The 18840-nt window shown below is 40.6% G+C and overlaps 2 protein-coding genes and 1 pseudogene across 2 annotated transcripts; 2 read left to right on the top strand and 1 right to left on the bottom strand.

Annotated features, from left to right (window-relative positions):
• Nucleotides 1-447: 447 nt before the first annotated feature.
• pigv (phosphatidylinositol glycan anchor biosynthesis, class V) lies at nucleotides 448-6098 on the top strand. Its single transcript, XM_015010499.2, has 3 exons — nucleotides 448-860; nucleotides 1395-2549; nucleotides 2633-6098. Exons 1-3 carry the CDS (start codon nucleotides 729-731, stop codon nucleotides 2918-2920), a joined length of 1575 nt encoding a protein of 524 aa, XP_014865985.1. The 5' UTR covers nucleotides 448-728; the 3' UTR covers nucleotides 2921-6098.
• On the bottom strand, nucleotides 4348-7393 carry LOC106932036 (uncharacterized; annotated as a pseudogene).
• Nucleotides 7394-8617: 1224 nt separating this feature from the next.
• Nucleotides 8618-18557, top strand: zdhhc18a (zDHHC palmitoyltransferase 18a). The gene is made up of 9 exons (XM_015010500.2): nucleotides 8618-9236; nucleotides 9345-9505; nucleotides 9698-9847; nucleotides 11061-11198; nucleotides 11306-11357; nucleotides 11946-12048; nucleotides 12131-12243; nucleotides 12318-12423; nucleotides 16842-18557. The coding sequence occupies exons 1-9, from the start codon at nucleotides 9004-9006 to the stop codon at nucleotides 17193-17195; spliced, it is 1410 nt and encodes a 469-aa protein (XP_014865986.2). The 5' UTR covers nucleotides 8618-9003; the 3' UTR covers nucleotides 17196-18557.
• Nucleotides 18558-18840: the final 283 nt, after the last annotated feature.

The following is an 18840-nucleotide window of genomic DNA, read 5'->3' as shown; positions in this document are numbered from 1 at the left end:
GCAATGTTTCTGTTCGTAGTAATACAAATTATTTGCTATGCAGCAATTAGTAAGTCATTATAACTCTTTGGCGCCTCTTGCTGGATATAATACTGAACTGTTATTAGCACGCTAGCAAATTTTCGCGCTATTTTGGGTTTCACAACCACCAAAATAAAAGTCCAAATGTGTAGTTGTTTAGGCGAGACTCATTTTGAGAAAATAAATGTAGGAAAACTAGCACTTCCAAACATCCCTTCATGTGCCATACAAAGTGATCCTCTTCCGGGTCACGCACAGCGCGTTATTCGGGTGACGCAAACACAAAAGGACAAAAACCGCGAGTTTTTTTTCTTCTGGTTCCTCTTTCGATTACAGTTTGCCATTTTATTTATATCATTTGCTTTTAAGTCTAGTGTTTGAAAGCGATAAATTAGAAGAATCACTGATGAATACCGAGAACGACTCCGTCGACCGGATACTCGACACAGCTTTTAAGCTTTTATTTTGAAGTTCTATTGCGTGCCGGAAGTTACAATGCCTCTGGAAAAGAGGCATCCTGCTGCAGTATGAGGACAAAGGTTTAGCTTAGCGACAAACAATTAGAGGTCCTACATGAATGTCGAAATGGTTGCATTTGTTCCGACCATATGTTTTGGTGGGATAAATAATGAAAACCTTTAACTAGCTTATTTGGCAGACACTGTTCAGTCCTCAGTGATGTCTCATAGTAAACATGGGGACGGTGAATGGTTTGTAGCAGTGCGGATGGCTGTCGGAACCGGTTTGTCCACAGTTTGTCCGTTTCATCAATGACTATGGATGTCAAAGCAGTTGTAGAGTTCGCCACAGTTACCAGAGGCCTCTCTCTGGTTTTGCAGGTAAGGTTGGAGTCATTTATAGTTAAATGTAGTTAGATATCTGTCACGTTTAGCCCTAATTGTATGAACTAATTCGAGGTACAGCAGTCAACACGCAGTGGCGGAGTTTCCTTAAAGTGCGCCGCGGGAGAGGAAGACCCAGAAAGATGGAGCTGGAATCCCGTTTGAGTTCTCAATGACCTCACAGATTTCAACTTGAACTAAATCTAATATAGTCCAAATTCAATAAAATCTGGGAAGTAGTCAGTCGAGTAAATACCACATCAGCAACGTAAACTACATATCTATATTTTTTTTAGTGAGCTCAGAGGATTTAAAAATTAGAAAAGGAGTGGGCGCCTGCTTAGGGCATCTCTTCTGTATTGAATGGGCTACTAAAAAAAACCGTGTGATACACTATGACATTTAAACATGCCATCCCCTGACGTAATAACGCCCTGGGTGGTGAACCAGGCTTCTCAGTCTGCCACAGTCTACATGTGATTAGTGTTTGGCTGTACAATATAGTAACAAAGTGGATGTATTGCTCTTCAGGCTGTCCTGAACGCTGCCATCCCTGACCATGAAGCCGATGCCTTCAGGCCCCCACGGACAGAAGAGCCCTTGTACTTGGACCCTGTGGTGGACTGGTTGTTTGGTGGCCTCGCTCACTGGGATGCTGAGCATTTTCTCTTCATTGCAGAGAGAGGATACCTCTACGAGCACAACTTTGCCTTTTTCCCACTTTTCCCCATCGTTTTGCGGGGCCTCGCTGAGACTCTGCTGTGGCCCCTCAGCAGTTGGCTCAGTGTGAGGGGCCGGTTGCTTCTGGCTGTTGCTCTTGGGAACACCGCCCTCTTCCTGTTGAGTGTGGTTGCCCTGTATGCCCTCAGCAGAGCGGTTCTTCAGGACAGACGCCTCGCTCTGCTCTCCAGCCTGCTGTACTGCTTTACGCCCGCCAATGTGTTCATGACCGCTGGATACTCGGAGAGCCTGTTTGCTGCTCTGACGTTCGGTGGCCTGTTCCTCCTGGAGAAAGGCTTCACCCTCAGAGCCTGCCTGGCCTTCAGCATCGCCACGGCAGCGCGGTCCAACGGACTGGTTAACATAGGCTTTCTTCTGTATCTCCCGTCACTGAATGCCATTTCACAGATTCGTGTGTATCGGGCAACAACTAAAGGGCACAGTAAAGTCCTGCACTATATCTGGGTCATCCTCCGTCTCCTGCTCACATCCTTCTTTGGAACTGTAGTCATCGCGCTCCCCTTCTGTGCTTTCCAGTACTACGGCTACAGGACGTTTTGCACGCCGTCCACCTCCCTGGAGCAGATCCATCCGGCTCTTTTGTCCCTGGGGGAGCAGAGGGGCTACCGGGTACCGGATGAAAATGGTCCGCCACCGCTCTGGTGCATGAGACCCCTCCCTTTGCTTTATTCACACATTCAGGACGTGTACTGGGACGTGGGCTTCCTCCGTTACTTTGAGCTGAAGCAGATACCAAATTTTATTCTGGCTATGCCCATGGCTACGCTCGCCATTATGGCCGCCTATGCATATTTTCAGGCTAACCCAGAGCTGTGTTTGAGGCTCGGACTTTGGGGCACGGGACTGGAGAAGCCAACACCGGGTTTCTTTAACCCCAAAGCCTTCGTGTATGTCGTTCACTCAACTGTGCTCCTTGTATTTGGAACCCTGTGCATGCATGTGCAGGTGAGAAAATCATAACTTCTTGTTGCTTTTTGTAATCTTATGGATATTTGTAACGCCAATTCTTCTTCAATGGGCTTTTTCAGGTTCTCACTAGATTCATGGCCTCCTCGTCTCCGGTGCCCTTCTGGATAAGCGCTCACCTCCTCCTCCTCAACGAGCCGCTTCTTCACCGAAGGAAGACCTCCAACCCCAATGTGCAGCTGCAGACTGATCCCAAAAACAGCTTCATGCACACACCTCAGAACCCCATCCTTGCACTGCTGCCACATTTTAAAGCCTGTTCTCCCACCACTCAGACCATCCTGGGTTATTTCCTCTCGTACTGGATACTGGGCCTCGCTTTGCATTGTAATTTCTTGCCTTGGACTTGATTTAACACAGTAGTGTGAAGACAAAATGGGATATTTCTGTGTAGGACTGGCGTGTAAATACACTTATTTATGAGGGTTGCTGGGGCATATCAATAGAAATCTTTTTAACTTTTTAATATAAAATGATAATGGTCGTTTGCCTTGGAAAAAAATGGACGCATAAAATAAATATTTTTATGAATGTCTGATTTAAAAAAAAAAAATCTCTGTAGGACAAAGTTGAAATGTTTTCTCATATTTACGTTGTCACCCAGTTTGAGACGCTCCGAGATTACAAAAAAAAAAAAAAACCCAACATATATTTTGTGCTTGATTCGCACTATTGCACATTGTAGTATATATAGAGTGGTTGCATGGTTCTACTTGGGTAACATTATTACTGAAACTTGCATCAGAATCCAAATAATTTCATCTACCCTCACGGGTACTGCACGTCTAAAGCAAATACTCAACCTTAACAGCTTTTTTTTTAAAAACTGATGTCAAAAATAGAAACTTGGTTTATTTTTCTCAGCTTATATTCATTTTTCTTTGAATTGTAACTTTTTGAGGCACTGGTGAAAATATTTGAAACGTGTTTGTCACAAAATCACATTTACCAAAGGTGGCACTGGCAAGTTGACTTTGAGGTTATTAAAACATTCTTTACAAATGAGCTTAATATTTGGTCATCCTTGAAGAGTTTAACCTTTAAGATGCATGATAAAGTGACATTTGGAGGCATTTCTTTAATACCGCCTAAAGGTAAACAATCACTTTTTATACACTGGAAGCGAACAAAGCAGCTAGTCTTTCTAGTTGCAACTGTAATACTCATCCTAAATATTATCTCTCTTCAGCAGTGGACTGTTGGACCCTTGACTGTACTGAATGTTTTCCCTGCAGGCAAGATGTTGCTTCTTTTGGTTTCTCTCCTGTGATTGAGCTCTTTTTTGTTGCAGATTCCACCTCTCACAACTTGGCTAAATTGCTCTGCTCTAGATAAATTGCCCAAACAGTGATATTGTATTCCTGTTCTCAGCTGACAAGAGCAGCCGCCCCGATGTCATGGTCTGTTGCTGGAGCCCATCTGCTTTAAGGATTACAGATGGTATATCTGCATATATTTTGTAAGTACAATTTTATTTGTACAGTTCCTTTCGAGATGAAAATCACAAAGTGCTTCAACAAACACAGAATAACAAAAAAATAAAATACACAAAGCAAAAACAAAATCGGATTTAAAAAGATGTGTTTGGCTGGCCTTCAAAGGAAGTCGCAGAGAAACGACTTCCTTTGAAGGGAGTTCCAGACTTTTAGAGCAACAGAAGAGAAAAGCTCTGTCCGCTTGGTAGTGGTAAAGTTTTATTTTGAGCTTCTGTTGCCTTTCTATCACCTCATACTAGTTTCCCCATTCTCCTTTAACCTCTGAACTCGAAAAGGCACTTTTATGCACGCGACTGTCGCTCACTGGATGTTTCCTCTGTTTTGTGCTGCTCTCTGTAAACCTTAGAGAACAAAGGCCTGATGGAGCAGCAAAGGTTTCTGAAATACCATAACACAACAACGCCATTTTCAAAGTCTCCATTTGATGGTTGGTTTGAACTTCAGCAAGTCTTCACCACGTCTAGATGTCTTAAGTGCGTTATTTTGCTGCTATGAGTTTGGCAGTGTTGCATTAAGTAACAACTCTTGGAGCAGCAGAGTTGTTCTAAGGCAACAGAACAAATCTTAGGCATTATGGTGCCTAATAATGCAATAATAGTACAAATCACACAAAACAACTCACATGTATAGTGTGAGCTCCATATTTGGATGTACTATTAAGCCTAAGGTTCTGCATGTTGTTCCCACCACTCTATGCTCAAATGTATTCACAGTACTCATAAGATGATTTCATAAATACCAGCTAAGGGCAGGGCAGAGGGCGGTCCACTACCCCCAGCCATGAGCTGGGACTTTAGGTTCAGATGACCAGCTACTAGATTCTTGTTCCAGTTCCACTGTAAGGTCAATCTAGCCACCAATATATCATGTGACACTAATGTGGCATGAGTTCTCTGCAACTCCTTGCAGACATCCCAGATGGAAAGACAGTCTCCTAACAAGTCTCTCCACCAAAAAAAATAAATAATTCAGTCATTCAGTCTCCTTTATTCCCTAGAAGAAAAATACTAATATTAGGATTTATTAATGGTGTTCCAACAATTAATATGTCTGACCTATAAAGGAAATGCACCCACCTCAACTGGCGTTCCAGTATAAGAATTTCTAGGTCCGCTTTCTTGATTTGGCGGTCCAAATACATGATTTCTTTATCCGTTTTCTCAATAGTCTTAAGGAGATGGTGCCTGTATAACTCTGCAATTCTGCAAAAAATGCAGAATAAACACAAGTCTTTACTGTTAAGAACCCACTGTGTGGAGCCGTGCTGTGGAGGTCGGAGGAATCCCGTCCTGGTAGTGGCCAGCCTTTCTCTGTCAAAGGACAACAATGTACGACTCGTAAAAGAATCTCCTGATAGTAGTAACTAGGAAGAATACTAGTATCTACTTCGGTATGAATCTCAGCTTCCTCCTTGGTGGCAGCAGACAGAACATCATCCTCCTGCGATGTGAGGAAGAAATCATGTTTCAGTAACCTTTAACCCCATGAAGCAAAAGCAGAGTGTAGTGTACTTACGACTGCAGGCTCTTCGCCTGTTGCAGCGGCTGAAGGCTCAACAACGTAAACGACACCATCTGTAACTGTTGGGAAGAGAAAGGTGGATGAATAACCACATTTAACTGCATGTGCGGCTAAATATATGTGGTTGTGTAGTCCTAGCTCTGACATGGGTACCTGTGTCTTGGTTGGCATCCGGTTCAGGTGAGCTGTCTGCAGAGATGCCTTCGGAAACGGGTCTGGGGGAGCTTTGGGTGATGGCTAGCCCCTCCGCCTCCGTCAGGGGTGGGATTAGTAGCTCAGTGTCGATTTTTCGGGCTGCAGCCCGTTTTCTGTTAGCTGAATGCAGCTCAGAGTGAATCGTTTTAAGAAATTATACGGGTATCTGCAAATTAATGGCTCCGACATGAATATGTACCATTTTAAAACTGCGTCAAATTATAACAGGCAATATACTGGATGTTAAATGTGCATTACAAAAGTGTTTTTTTTTTGTTTTTGTTTTTTTTACAAATTAAAACATGGCTTGAATTCAGACATTGAAATGTATTTTTTCCAATTCTTCTTTGAAAGGCTGCAAATAATTATTTTATTAATCAATTATTCTATCATTTATTATGATGTAGAAATACATTAAACAATGCTAATAAGCAAATAATTCAATTACTTTTTAGGATAAAGAGATAACTTTATAGCCTAAAATGCAATAACAGCATTCCTTTAGCATATGTTTGATCATTTGTAGGAGAAGATGCATCTGAAGCTAAAAAAGAATAATCTATTGATTATTTTTTGATACTTGGACAGCACAAAATACAGTTTTGGCTGAATTACTTCACTGAATATGTTGTTCTTTCAGCAAATTACCTTTTTTTTAAGTTTGTGTGCTCCAAGTTAACAATTAATCGATTATTATTATAGTTGACAATTATTTCAGTAAATGATTAATCATGATTGTTTTCATACTTCTATGCAAACTATTTTTTTAATGTTTCATTCTGAGATCAAACACACAGATGGACTCTAATAATTAGCAGACCTCTGAGGGTCATTTGCTGCACTGGATTTTATTTATTGGGGTAAAGGAAGTTGAGAACAGAAATTCACACAGCACTTTTGACATTTTTATTTATGAAACATTTTTGAAAACCCTGAATCATTTTTCTTTCATTTCACAATCCCAATAAAACACATCGAGAAAATGCTACTTCTGCAAGTCACTGTATGTTAAGTATTATAATGAGGGAAAGAATTAAGTCTATAACTTGTTGAATTAACTACTGAATTATAGCTATATTCGTTCATGTCTTAGCTTTCTGAATCATATTTTTATACTTCATTTTCAGTTGCATCCAAGTCCGTTTTTCCCCTGAGTTACACCTAAATGAAAACCAAATTTTATCCAATAAACCACTTTTTTCCTCACTTATCTACCACATTTTTTTTCCCATACAGATAAATGGCGTGGTGCATTCCGACGCATTGACTCGGGCAGCAATGCTCTTCCATGCAGCCTGTCTCGCTGTAGCTGCTGCTGCCTTGTTGCTCTTTTCACTAAATATGTGAGCATGCTCTTCGTAAGCCTGAAGGAGGACCCTCTGCTCTAGCGGCGTGAAATAAGTCGATCTCTTTTAGGAGCTGTTGGTGTGTTCACTGAAGGCATCCGCAGGAAGGGTTTGGATGGCGCTGGTGCTCGCGCTTGCTTCCAGGTGAACCAACTCCGAGTCCACTGAACTCATGGAAACCAGCGGTTCTGATACCGAAGAGCCTGGGTTTTCCCACTCGGAGTAAGCTAACTCGGAATTCGCAGGCTGACCCAGAGTTTGTTGAATTTTTTCCATACTCCTATTGTCCTTCAAATTTAACGTAGTGCGTTCGTCATTTTTACGTTCTCGCCACCATAGATATATAAGAGTAGACGCTCACCTTATGTCGTGAGCGGAAGGTTCTAGATAGGCAGGAAAATGCATGTTTTCGTTTTTTTTTTTTGAAAGAAAATGGAGGGAATAATCGAGCCGAAATGAACAGTGTGAAAATCTAAATATGATAGGAAAAATATATTCCATAACTTCCATGAATTTTATTGGGATTACATGTGAAATATAGACCTAAGGAGCTAGTAAAGAAGATGGGAAGGAGGAGAAAGAATTAATTTTTCTTCCTTACAAACAGAGTGTAGTACATTTATGTTTACTTGCGTATTTCTACATAAAATCCAGTCACTTAATTGGTAAACATTCCACCTGGATACTGCTCAAAAAAATAAAGGGAACATTTCACTTTAATTTTGTGTGTGGCTCCAAATCCAGGCCTCCATTGGTTAATAAATTTGATTTCCATTGATGATTTTTGTGTGATTTTGTTGTCAGCACATTCAACTTTGTGCAGAACAAAGTATTCAATGAGAATATTTCATTCATTCAGATCTAGGATGTGTTATTTGAGTGTTCCCTTTATTTTTTTGAGCAGCGTATTTAAACCTGATTAAATACAATTGTTTAGTCCAGCCATTGTTGAAAAGTCCTGTTTACAGTTTACCATAAGTATGGGGACATGACAAACTTGTGGAAAAAGTGCATCAATGAAATGCAAGCAAAATCAAACCTTCAGCAAATAAAAAAAACATCACCCTCATACTGAACCATAGTAGTGGTGGTGACAGCATCATGCTGAAGTAATGTTCTTCACCAGCAGGGAATGGGGACATCAAGGCTTTTCTTGTAAGTTCTGCAAAAAAGCATTTTACAGGCTGCAAAAATAAACTGGGCCAGTTGGGCCATCTTACAGTAGGATAAACCTAACTGTACAGGCAGAGCTACAATGGAATGGTTTTCTGTTTTTTACTTGGAAAAATAAAACTTTAAAATTAGTGTTTCCTTTCGCTTTACAAATATGCGCTACCTTCTGTTGATCCATCAGAAATATAGTATTTTACAGTAACCCAGCTTTAACAATGTAGCCCTTTCTAACAAAAAATATATATGCCACTCAAAACATGGCGGCAACGTTAGCGCACAAACCTGACGCTCATGCTGCGTCTACTTACCGATGTCTATGCTCGCTATGACGCACGTCGGTTGGTAGTAAAGGAAAAAGGAGAACCAGTCCAGTTAACCTGACCTGCCGTCTCTGTCTACATAAAATTCGCGTTTGCTTTACAAAATGTTTCGCCGATATATACACACGGATTTAATTTAACAACCAAACATGTCGGTTTGTTCGTCGTCAGCCCGCGAATGTATTCAGCTGGTAAAACTGACCTAGGAAGAAGAATGCCTTTGTTGCTACGCTAGCTAGCTGGACTTAGCTTCAGGATGGACAGCTGAGTGCTATCAGGAGTAACAAATAAATGTCCTGTAAATGAATCTTGAGAATACCGTCTCCTGAGTGTAAAGGAGGGGTTTGGGTGCCTTTTTTGCTACCTCCGAACCGCGTAGACGATGAAGAACTGCGAGTACCAGCAGATCGACCCACGGGCGCTCTCCGTTTCGCCGCTGTCGGCTCAAAACCCCGCCGAGAAGAAGGTGCAGCGCCCGCGGAGAAAATGGGAAGCTTTCCCGGGGAAAAACATATTTTTCTTCGACGGACGGCTCATCCTGGCCAGACAGAACGGCGTCCTTCCTCTAACACTAGGCCTTATTGTTGTCACTAGTGGCCTTTTCTTTGCTTTCGAGTGAGTAACTTGTAGACTGCTGTACGACTATAAATAAAACACGAGAAGTTGTTTTTTTTTCTTCTTTTTTTAGTGTTGCTGTAATGAAACTTGTTTTATTTCCAACAGTTGCCCCTTCCTGGTGGAGCATCTGACCGTCTGTATACCTGTGATAGGAGGGGTGCTCTTCTTGTTTGTGGTCGCCTCCTTGCTAAGAACCAGCTTTACAGATCCAGGCATTTTACCCAGAGCCACGGCAGACGAAGCCGCAGACATAGAGAGGCAGATAGGTAAGATCCCCCGCTTGAACATATGGCAAAAAGAACTTTGCCATATGGAGGACACGTTTGTTGTGGAAACATAGACAAAGACCTAAGCAGCTTACTGCGCCGGCAGGAGGAGCCTATAGCTACACACACACACCTTGATCTGATCGTGCTGGAGGACACGTGTTGTTAAAATGTCACATCTTTTATTCACAGATACCTCTGGATCCTCAACATATCGCCCGCCTCCTCGAACCAAGGAGATCCTCATCAACCAGCAGGTGGTAAAGCTCAAGTACTGCTTCACTTGCAAGATGTTCCGGCCTCCACGGACCTCCCACTGCAGTCTGTGTGACAACTGTGTTGGTAAGAATAGTTTTGGAGGATAACCACTTATTCTTTTGCTTTATTAAAAAAAAAAACTAAACTAACTCACTTGTTGCCTAAAGTCTTAGGTCATCATTGAAAAGTTTGGGACTGCCTATATGTTTTTATCAGAATGAAATCGATTTTATCACTCTCATTAAATCCAAATCATCCCTGTTGCTGTTAACCATTTGCTTTCAAGAGAACTGGTGTTGAGGTCACTTCCCTAACAGAGTGGGGAAATTTTAGCTGTGCATTTCACAAACTGATTTTTTTTTTTTAAGTGACCAAGTTACAGGAAGTGACTGTGTCCTGTGTTGTGTACAGCAAAACCCCACCAGCCTCTGCTCATCACAAGACTCGACTCTTAACTGTTGTCACTTTCCATCCTACTGTATGCCATCGGTGACCATCTAGTGATTAGTGATTCAATTATGGATTATTTTGTTGCTGGATTTCAGTTTTCTGATTTGCAAAGTTGTAGCTTCAAAACTCAGATTTTTTTTTCCCCTGTAAGCTATAAGTAACAATAAATCTTTAAGATTTATGAGGAAAAAGCTCAGATTTACCGTTTTGTGTTGCACTGTTAAATCACTCATCTGTGCAGAGGAACTGTTCTTTGATCATTGGTTAATTGATGACATGGTACTGCATATGTGAGAGAGACGAGTCCGTTACACAGCTCTGCAGTCAGATAAGATTTTACAATTTAAACCAAAGAAAACATACTTGCAGTCTTAGATTTGTATGAGCAAATATAATGTTAAACGGCGCCCTCTGTGGGGCACCGCTAAACCAAACTCTAATCAATATGGACTGAGATTTCCTAAAACCATCATTTCTTCTTATGAAGATGTGATGGTTCTTAACAGGATAAAATAGAGCAACTTTCCTGTAATGTATTCACCTTAACTGCAGTGTATCGGTAGCATAAATGATCAGTTGGACTGCTTCTGCAGAAAATAGTTTCCTTTTAGGTGTTTGTTCCTCATTTTGTATTTTTTGTGGTTTCTCACCGATACTGAAAATATGAGTCTTCTTTCCTCAGTAACAACTTCCACACTAAAAAAAAAAAAGTCATAATTAGCATGTTTTCCAGATGATGATTCATTTAAGAGTTTTACTTCCCAGCATTTTCTTTTTTTTTTGTTGTTGATCTCTTTACGAGCTACTGCCGATATTTGACATATTTTCCATTTTTCTGTTCCTTCAGAGCGATTTGATCACCACTGCCCATGGGTGGGGAACTGTGTCGGGAAACGCAACTACCGCTATTTCTACAGCTTCATCATCTCTCTGTCTTTCCTGACATCTTTTATATTTGCCTGCGTCATCACACATATCACCCTCCGTAAGTGGCCACATCGCTTAAAAGGGAAGGAGATGGATCATTTGTCATGAGCCAAGATTAGTTTTCAGATTTTTTCTTCTTTTTTTTTTTTCTTCTTTTCTTTACAGGTTCTCAAGCAAAGAAAGGCATCGTTCAAGCCGTTCAGGAGAGTCCTGCAAGATATCCTTTGTATAGTCTTTTTTTATTATTGTTATTTTAAAATGTTAGTGGGCTGAGTCAGATCTGACTAAATTTGGTGCCAATTTGGCATTTACCGGAGCACTTAATGCTGCACTCTCTTTTTAGAAACAGCCTGCCCAGCAAAAGTGCTTTTAAACAGAAGATTTGGTGTTTTACGGCTGTTTGAGATGATTTTAGTGGAAAATAATATATATTTACAGGTAATTGAGATTCAGTTTTGATTATTTTATCTACTACAAGCAGGAGTGAGTTTATGTTTGTCTGCTTGCCTTTTCAATTTTATCTAATTAAATGATAGTACATTTGAATGTTATTTAACTTTTTTTTATTCCAGTAATTAAATTCAGAAAGTGAATCCCATATATCGTCCTAATATAATATGTTCCTGAAATTAACTTTTTTCATGATATTCTTATTTATTACCATTAAACTGTGTAAAAGCTAATGAGCTGCCTTGATCAAAGTCTTCTCCCAGCTTGTGTAGAGATGAGTGTGAGATCTAATACTCACCCTTTGTGACTGGTGCCATGTATGTTAACACTTTTGCCTTGACTCTTCCCTGTGCACTGTGGTGGAATTGGTGATTTGCTTTTTCTCCATCTGGTCTATTTTGGGCCTCTCAGGCTTCCACACCTACTTAGTAGCCTCCAATCTCACCACGAATGAAGACGTGAGTATTCCAGTCTGTAAATTGACGGCGCTGGGTTGGGCTGAGGCGTTTATTACTTGCTGATCGGTGTGCTGATCAACAGATCAAGGGGTCGTGGTCGGGTAAGCGGGGAGCGGAGGAGTCCGGAAACCCCTACACTTACAGCAACATCATCACCAATTGCTGTGCTACGTTATGCGGCCCAATGCCTCCCAGGTGCGTAATTATTTGTCACGCTTTCAATCCCTCTCCTTGTTCGAACCGCGCGTCACGGTCCGCTTTGTTTCCAGCCTGATTGATCGAAGAGGGTTCCTCCCTCCCGACGAGGCGATCCCGGCCGCCGCGGCCTCAGAGATGGAGCTGCCTCCCTTCACGCCCAAGAGCGATGCGAACATGGTATGATGAAAGCGCTTGCGGTCCCTCCCCGGTCCCGAACGCCTCCCCGCCTCCCCTCTTGTTGCTGTGTGGTTGTTAGCCCCTCCCACCCTGTGCGTCCCCCTCCGTCAGCCTCCAGACCTCCAGCTTCAGTCCTTCGATTAGCGTCAACCACCAGCAGTTACATTTCTGCTACCGTTGTTAAGAACTTTGCACCATGATTGTGTTTTTTTTCTTTCTGTTATTGAAAAACGAGCGTCTCAACGAAACGTCACCAGAGTTCGGTTGAAATAACTAATCACATCAGGTTCAAGTTTTCAAAGTAGAGGTGATCGGATTAGTGCAGCTGGACGTGAGCAGAGAACTTTTTAGTTTGACTTTTTACAACTGAGACTGAAATCATCTGTTAAGATTAAAGTCGAGCTGGCCGACGGTCAGACTGCAGCAACTATGTTAACTGGACAGTAAACGCCTTGTTTCTCTTTAAGTTTTTGTTTTTATTTATTTGCCTTAACGAACATGTTTCTCTGCCATGCTCCATGTTGTTAAACTACTGACTTTATTTTTGCATGTTTTTATAGGAATATTCTACCAGTTTTCATTATCAGGGCCTTTAAGTGGACATCTGTTGGGTTATCAGCACTTTATTAGGAATCATTACTCGTATGCCTGAAGTACATTTCTCTTTGAGTATTTTCAGCATAGCAAAATGTTTTATTATTTGCTTTGTCCATTGCTTTATTTTTATTGTCATGATGATAAAAATGAGTTGCTTTATTTGTTAAATAAATGTTATTTTTGTATTTTGAGTTTTGGTCTGCTTTGAGTTTAGTCTTGTCTTTGAACATTTTACCTTTTTAACCTTTCATCAGGAGCCTGCTCTCCAAAACCGATTCAGATACACATTTTGTATACCTTTTACTTAGTTATGGTAAAAAAGAAAGTACACCCCTTTCAAATTGTTGTTTTTCTGTATGTTGTACACTTTGAATCAGAAGTTTGCACACCCTCATTTTTAGCTTGCATGTCTTATTAGAAATTGTTTGTTGGATTTCTAATAAGTGTCAATATGTTGAATCATCACGTCATGCAACGTAAAAGTTGTCCAAAATTGCAATTGCAACAAACTGCTTAGATGTAATATTTGGTTGAATATTATTATCTCAGGCTCTGCTTGCAGTTTTTACCATTTAGAGGGACTTCCTTTCTGTCCTTGCCTGATCTAGATCTTACTTCAACGCTTGAAATGACAGACGATTGAGGAAATAATATTTACGACTTCTGGTTTTCTCTTTCTTTTTTCACCACTAGTTTTAATTACAGCTTTATGTTCCCCAGAGGGGAATAATTTGTTATTCCAAAGACGATTAAAACTACACACACAGACTCAGATGTGTACTTGCACCCCCACTGATCAGTAGATAAATGTCTGTTTGCAGACACCAGGGTAGGAACAAACTTTTTCACTGGGCCAGTTATCAGAAAGGGCAAAGTTCATATAAATTGTTTTCCTGGCACATAAGCACAGTTTTTCACTCTGGCTCAAAATGGAGCCATTTTAAACTTGATGTTAGCCTGTCTTATTTATTATGATGTTACTCCACCCAGTTACTCACCTCATTAGCTTGAAAGCGTCATCTCAACTCATCGTTTTTATTTTGTGTAAGCTTCAAAAATTCTCCTGAAGACTTTCCAGATCCTCCATGGGGGCAGCTGCTGAATATTGGAAGGTGTCAGTTTTGGAGCAGAGTCTCTACTTGTTTGGTCAACAACTTCTCAGTCTGTCATGGTGTTAGTCTGTGGGTGAGAGTTTGAACTCTGGACACAGTGATCCTAAACACACCAAAACTATTTTAGCAACGTATAAAGCAAGGCAACATAAAACTTAGAAAACGTATCAACAGCCCGTTAAGGCTGGATCTGTGGCAGAAAACATTTTAATCAAACTGTCCAACTCTAAAGTCTATTTAAGTACGATGGAGTTGCATATATGAATTTGCACGCGTGTGGCTTAGAAAAACAAATTAGCATTAAATTTTAAATTAATTTTTAAGATTTGTGTTTTGAAATCTGCATCGTTCCTCTTGAAAAAGATAATTAAAAACCCCAAAACAACGTGAATTTCATTCAAATGAGTGTATGTCAACTTCTGACTTGAACTCAACATTTTAGGGTTATGTGGGTGTACGTATAATTCACAAACATTTCCATTGTGCCTTCCTTCACCTTTGATAATGACACGGTGGATTCTGAATTTAAGTAGTTTCGTACATGAAATTTGAATGTATTTTAGGAGGCGGTGAACACTTGAACTGACACAGGGTGTACTTTCTTTCCTATTTATTATTTTTTTTTTTACCATGACTGTAACTGTGTGACACATGACAAATCTCACCCTCTGTGTTGTGTACTGTATCCGTTCCATCCTGCCAGGAGGAGAACTGTCAGGAATTTTCTTTGTCCTGCACAGCCTGAAGGTAGACAGTGCTGCAGGTAGACAGTCGATGGTAAGAGTAGGGCGTCGATGTCGAACCAACCCCAACATCTCATCACTTTCCATTTACTGCGTACCGCTTACATTCTGCTCCACTAACTGTGCCAGATGCAGCCTGTGCAGATTTTGTGATGGGTGTCTGATGATGGTGTGGATCACTCATGGTTGTGGGTTTGCATGCTTCATCACAGCCAATCACGTTTGCCGTCATTAACGTTTGCTCGCTCACTCACTCGCTCGCTCGCTGCAGGATCAACCTTGCTCTTACGGCTGATGATCTAGCACAAACCACGTCTCTAGCAAGGTTTTCTAAAAGGCAACAAAACTTAAAACTGTATGCACGTGTAGTTTGAATCTTACCTGGTAAGGAACATTTATTTTTTTTAGCTGCTTCACTAATCAGCTTGATTACTTTTTTCCCCCCAATATATGAACAAAGACAACAAAACACATCGATCGATCCGAGATGTGCTCAGATCTGTTTTCTGTCCTGCTTATGCAGCTTTTTCTCTTCCAGAGCACAGATGTAGGTCACTTCTTTTCATGGATCCTGTTGAGTTTTGAATTGAAGGTTTCAGCTTCCAGTACATCTTTGTAATTCAAAAAATATATATATCTTCACTCCAATGGATATTATCACTTTATTCACAAGATTTCTGTAGAATAATAATAATAATAATAACTCTTAAATTTGAAAATCTTAACTTTAATTATCTCAAACTTTTGAATGTGAATTCTTAAGATTACTGCTCCACCTTAATAAATTAGAAATCATAGAATGGTTTATTTACTTTGGTAATTAATCTTTAAAAAATCTGCCTCACATATGGATTTATTACTAATTATGATTGTTGCTTACAGCCAACGGATATTAGTCATTAAAACATTACATCACATAGGACCGATAAAAAGACTAATCAATTTTTGATGTAGAAATGTTATGTTCACAGTCCCAATGAACGTTGATGTTTTTGATAGTCGTCTAGCACACGTTGACACCCTCCGCTAGGGGCGTAAGTGACAAAATGTCATTGAGGAAGAAGTCGGCTGTTCACAGAGCTCTGCATCAAAGCATAGTAATGGGAAGTTAAGTGGAAGGAAAACGTTTGGTAGAAAAATCTGCACAAGCAAATCTCACTAAAGAGTTTGATGTAGTTCAGGGAGACACTGAAGATGATCTGTAGGATTTTTATGCTAAATTTTAAACGTGGGTTTTCATCAGCTTTATGTCATAATCATCCAACAGAAAAAAAGTATTTAAAAATATAACTACTACGAATTTGTATCTATATATAACTTAGTTTCACTTTTTGAATTTAATTACTGAAATAAATTAAGTTTGGTTTAATTTACTGAGAGGCATCAATGAATTAAACTAATTTATTGTGTGTTTTTCTTACACTATTCACTACAAGCTCAAAAGAGTTTCACTGTCTTCCGATCACCACCACTGAACCTCATTTCAAAAATGTTTCAGAAATAGTGCTACTTGTTACACAGTATGTTCTGTCCTTCTCTTCCAGAGATATTTCGGAGGCCTAACATTAAATTTGCCTAAAGCCTCTTCAAGACATTGGTCGGAAGAAACCGAAACTAAAATAGTTTCTTTGTATTTCCGCCTAAGTCCAGCAGAAACACAAAGTAACTGTTCAAATAGTTACATTGACACTAATTTAAGATAAAGATTTCTGCAGTTTAGATAACTTTCCAATTCTCTGGGATCATGGCTTGTGCATGGTTGCCCTCTAATGTCACTCCATACGTTCAATTCACTTCCTCCATTGCTTCTTCATGTGCGTCCTTTTTGCAAGCCTTGCCCCGAGGCTTTGTCTCGCTGCTCTCACCGTGAAGACGGTTTCCAAATTAATCCTGCTTGATTCGAACTCTTTCCTGTTCAAAGTCTGGCTTTGTTCTTGATTTGCCCTGTTTATCTTTCTCCACACAGTGCACTCAGAGCACGAAGGACGTGCTGGAAAGGATGCTCCACTCCTCTGACTTTCATGGCCTGTGCCCTTCAGGGAACCCCAAGACCTCGCCGCTGGTCCAGGAGGTTTCCAGCAGCGTCCCAGCAACCGCAGAGCCCTCCCTCTCCTCCGGCTGCTCACAGCAGCTCGCCCGCCAGGCTGTGGTTGACCCCTGTCCCCTGTTGACCCCTGTCGCTTTCAGCAAAAACAACAGGAGAGACTCGCTGCACTCGATCAACCCGGCCTTCCGCCTGGCTTCTCCCTCGCCCACGCTAAGCCGCAGGGCGCTGGTTCTGGGCGACGGGCCTGACATTGGTTTCATCCCTCAACATTAAGGGCGCTTTGGTCACCATCAGGGCAGACATGGAGTCATGGCGGGGACTGTGCGCTCCTCAGGCTGCACACATCGCTGCTGTTTATTGTCAGGCAGTGGTTTTGGACACAAAGACACTTAGTCAGAGACTCTGCATGTTGGAATTTGGTGTCGCAAAAATGTCCTGGTGAGGGCTTACGGTTAATTTAAGTCACTAGTGTCCAGTTGTACACATCCTTCAAAATGGAGGGGAATCTTAGTAACACTTGAGAGCACAATATAGAGATATTTTTTCACATCTTTTTTAGGACGCTTGAAATGTCCCAGCACTCCTTCTGCTGATAACCTCAGTGTTTGAGTTCTAACATAATATGCAAACATGAGTTTGGATGTTTTGTGTATAAGAAGCCAGAAACAAATGTTGGACTTTGCTCAGTTTTCCAGAGAGTGAACCATTTTAACAACGAAAAGCCTCACGCATCGTCATCTACATTGTCCCGTCTATGTTTGAAGGGTTGGTTAGAGACGGACAAGGATTTCATACTTGTTGGAATTTTGCAAATCCTTTTGCAAGAAACAAAAGGTTTTGGAAAAGGTTGTCTTTTAAAAGTTACATTTTATCGTTTTTTTTTTTTTTCCCCTTCGGTGTCCTTGGGCTCAGTACATAAAGAAGCTAAAACTGGACAATGATGTTAAAATTACATAGTTTGTTCAGATGTCCCATGTGGAACAGGATGAAATGTTTTAGTAATTCTTTGTTTCCTCTGTGTCTAAAAATTTAAAAATTGGACGGGAAAACAAAGCATTTGAATCATGTTTGCAACTTTTTTTTTTTTTTTTTGGAACTCATTCGGAAGTATTTGTTGCTGACATGATGTTTAGTGTTTTCTGTCTTCACGCGTTTTTATCGGTTTTGCCTGCAGCACATATCCGACGATTTCAACACAAAACCTGAAACTGTCATATTAATACACAGCAAAATGCAGGAGGTGGAGAGCACCACTAGGGGGCAGGATGTGAACAGCAAATTCAGCTCAATCTTTATTTAGTAATGTGGACATCAATAGGGCAAATGCCTTTTTCACTTTATTTACTTATATATATATATATATATATATATATATATATATATATATATATATATATATATATATATATATATATATATATATATATATATATTTGTATTTGAGCTTTCAACGTGTCCATATGTGGTGAGTTTGTGAGGATTCACTTTGGCGTAGCTCATGAATCAGTCTGCAGCGAGGCCTGTAGGTTGCGTAGACGGTTACAAGCAGTGCTTGTACGAACAAACTTGTTTGTATTTTGCAGTGTAGCAGTACAACTGTATCATATGACCAATAAACATCCATGTTTGTTGAAAGTTTATTCGTTTCTAAAAAAAAAAAATACTGCTCCCAGTTATACAGTGATCAAAACAAATGGACAAAACTCGCACAGGAGGAAAGCGGGATATCGAGCAGAGTTCATTCTTTAAGACCGATGCCTCGTGGAAACGGCGTGAAGGTGCATGCTGTCCACATGTGCTCAGAGTGTTTCTGTCAGATGTGGACAGTGTGAAGCACTAAATGCTCGACACAGATCCAAAGACCAGCAATGCATTCGACCTGGAAAGTCCTAGAACGTAAAGTCACGATGTGCAGGAA

This window comes from Poecilia mexicana, unplaced genomic scaffold (genome assembly GCF_051168715.1).
Source record: "Poecilia mexicana isolate PSO_F unplaced genomic scaffold, ASM5116871v1 scaffold_16, whole genome shotgun sequence".
NCBI classification, from domain to species: Eukaryota; Metazoa; Chordata; class Actinopteri; order Cyprinodontiformes; family Poeciliidae; genus Poecilia; species Poecilia mexicana.
This window is presented reverse-complemented; position numbering and strand designations above follow the sequence as displayed.

What these genes read in the sequence shown, in the direction of transcription:
- pigv (XM_015010499.2), top strand. Translation starts at nt 729, where the DNA reads ATGGTTTGTAGCAGTGCGGATGGCTGTCGGAACCGGTTTGTCCACAGT. An exon ending in GCCTCTCTCTGGTTTTGCAG is followed by an intron (nt 861 to 1,394) that starts GTAAGGTTGGAG and finishes ATTGCTCTTCAG; the next exon opens with GCTGTCCTGAACGCTGCCAT. An exon ending in CCCTGTGCATGCATGTGCAG is followed by an intron (nt 2,550 to 2,632) that starts GTGAGAAAATCA and finishes GGGCTTTTTCAG; the next exon opens with GTTCTCACTAGATTCATGGC.
- zdhhc18a (XM_015010500.2), top strand. Translation starts at nt 9,004, where the DNA reads ATGAAGAACTGCGAGTACCAGCAGATCGACCCACGGGCGCTCTCCGTT. An exon ending in GGCCTTTTCTTTGCTTTCGA is followed by an intron (nt 9,237 to 9,344) that starts GTGAGTAACTTG and finishes TATTTCCAACAG; the next exon opens with TTGCCCCTTCCTGGTGGAGC. An exon ending in ATCTCACCACGAATGAAGAC is followed by an intron (nt 12,049 to 12,130) that starts GTGAGTATTCCA and finishes GCTGATCAACAG; the next exon opens with ATCAAGGGGTCGTGGTCGGG.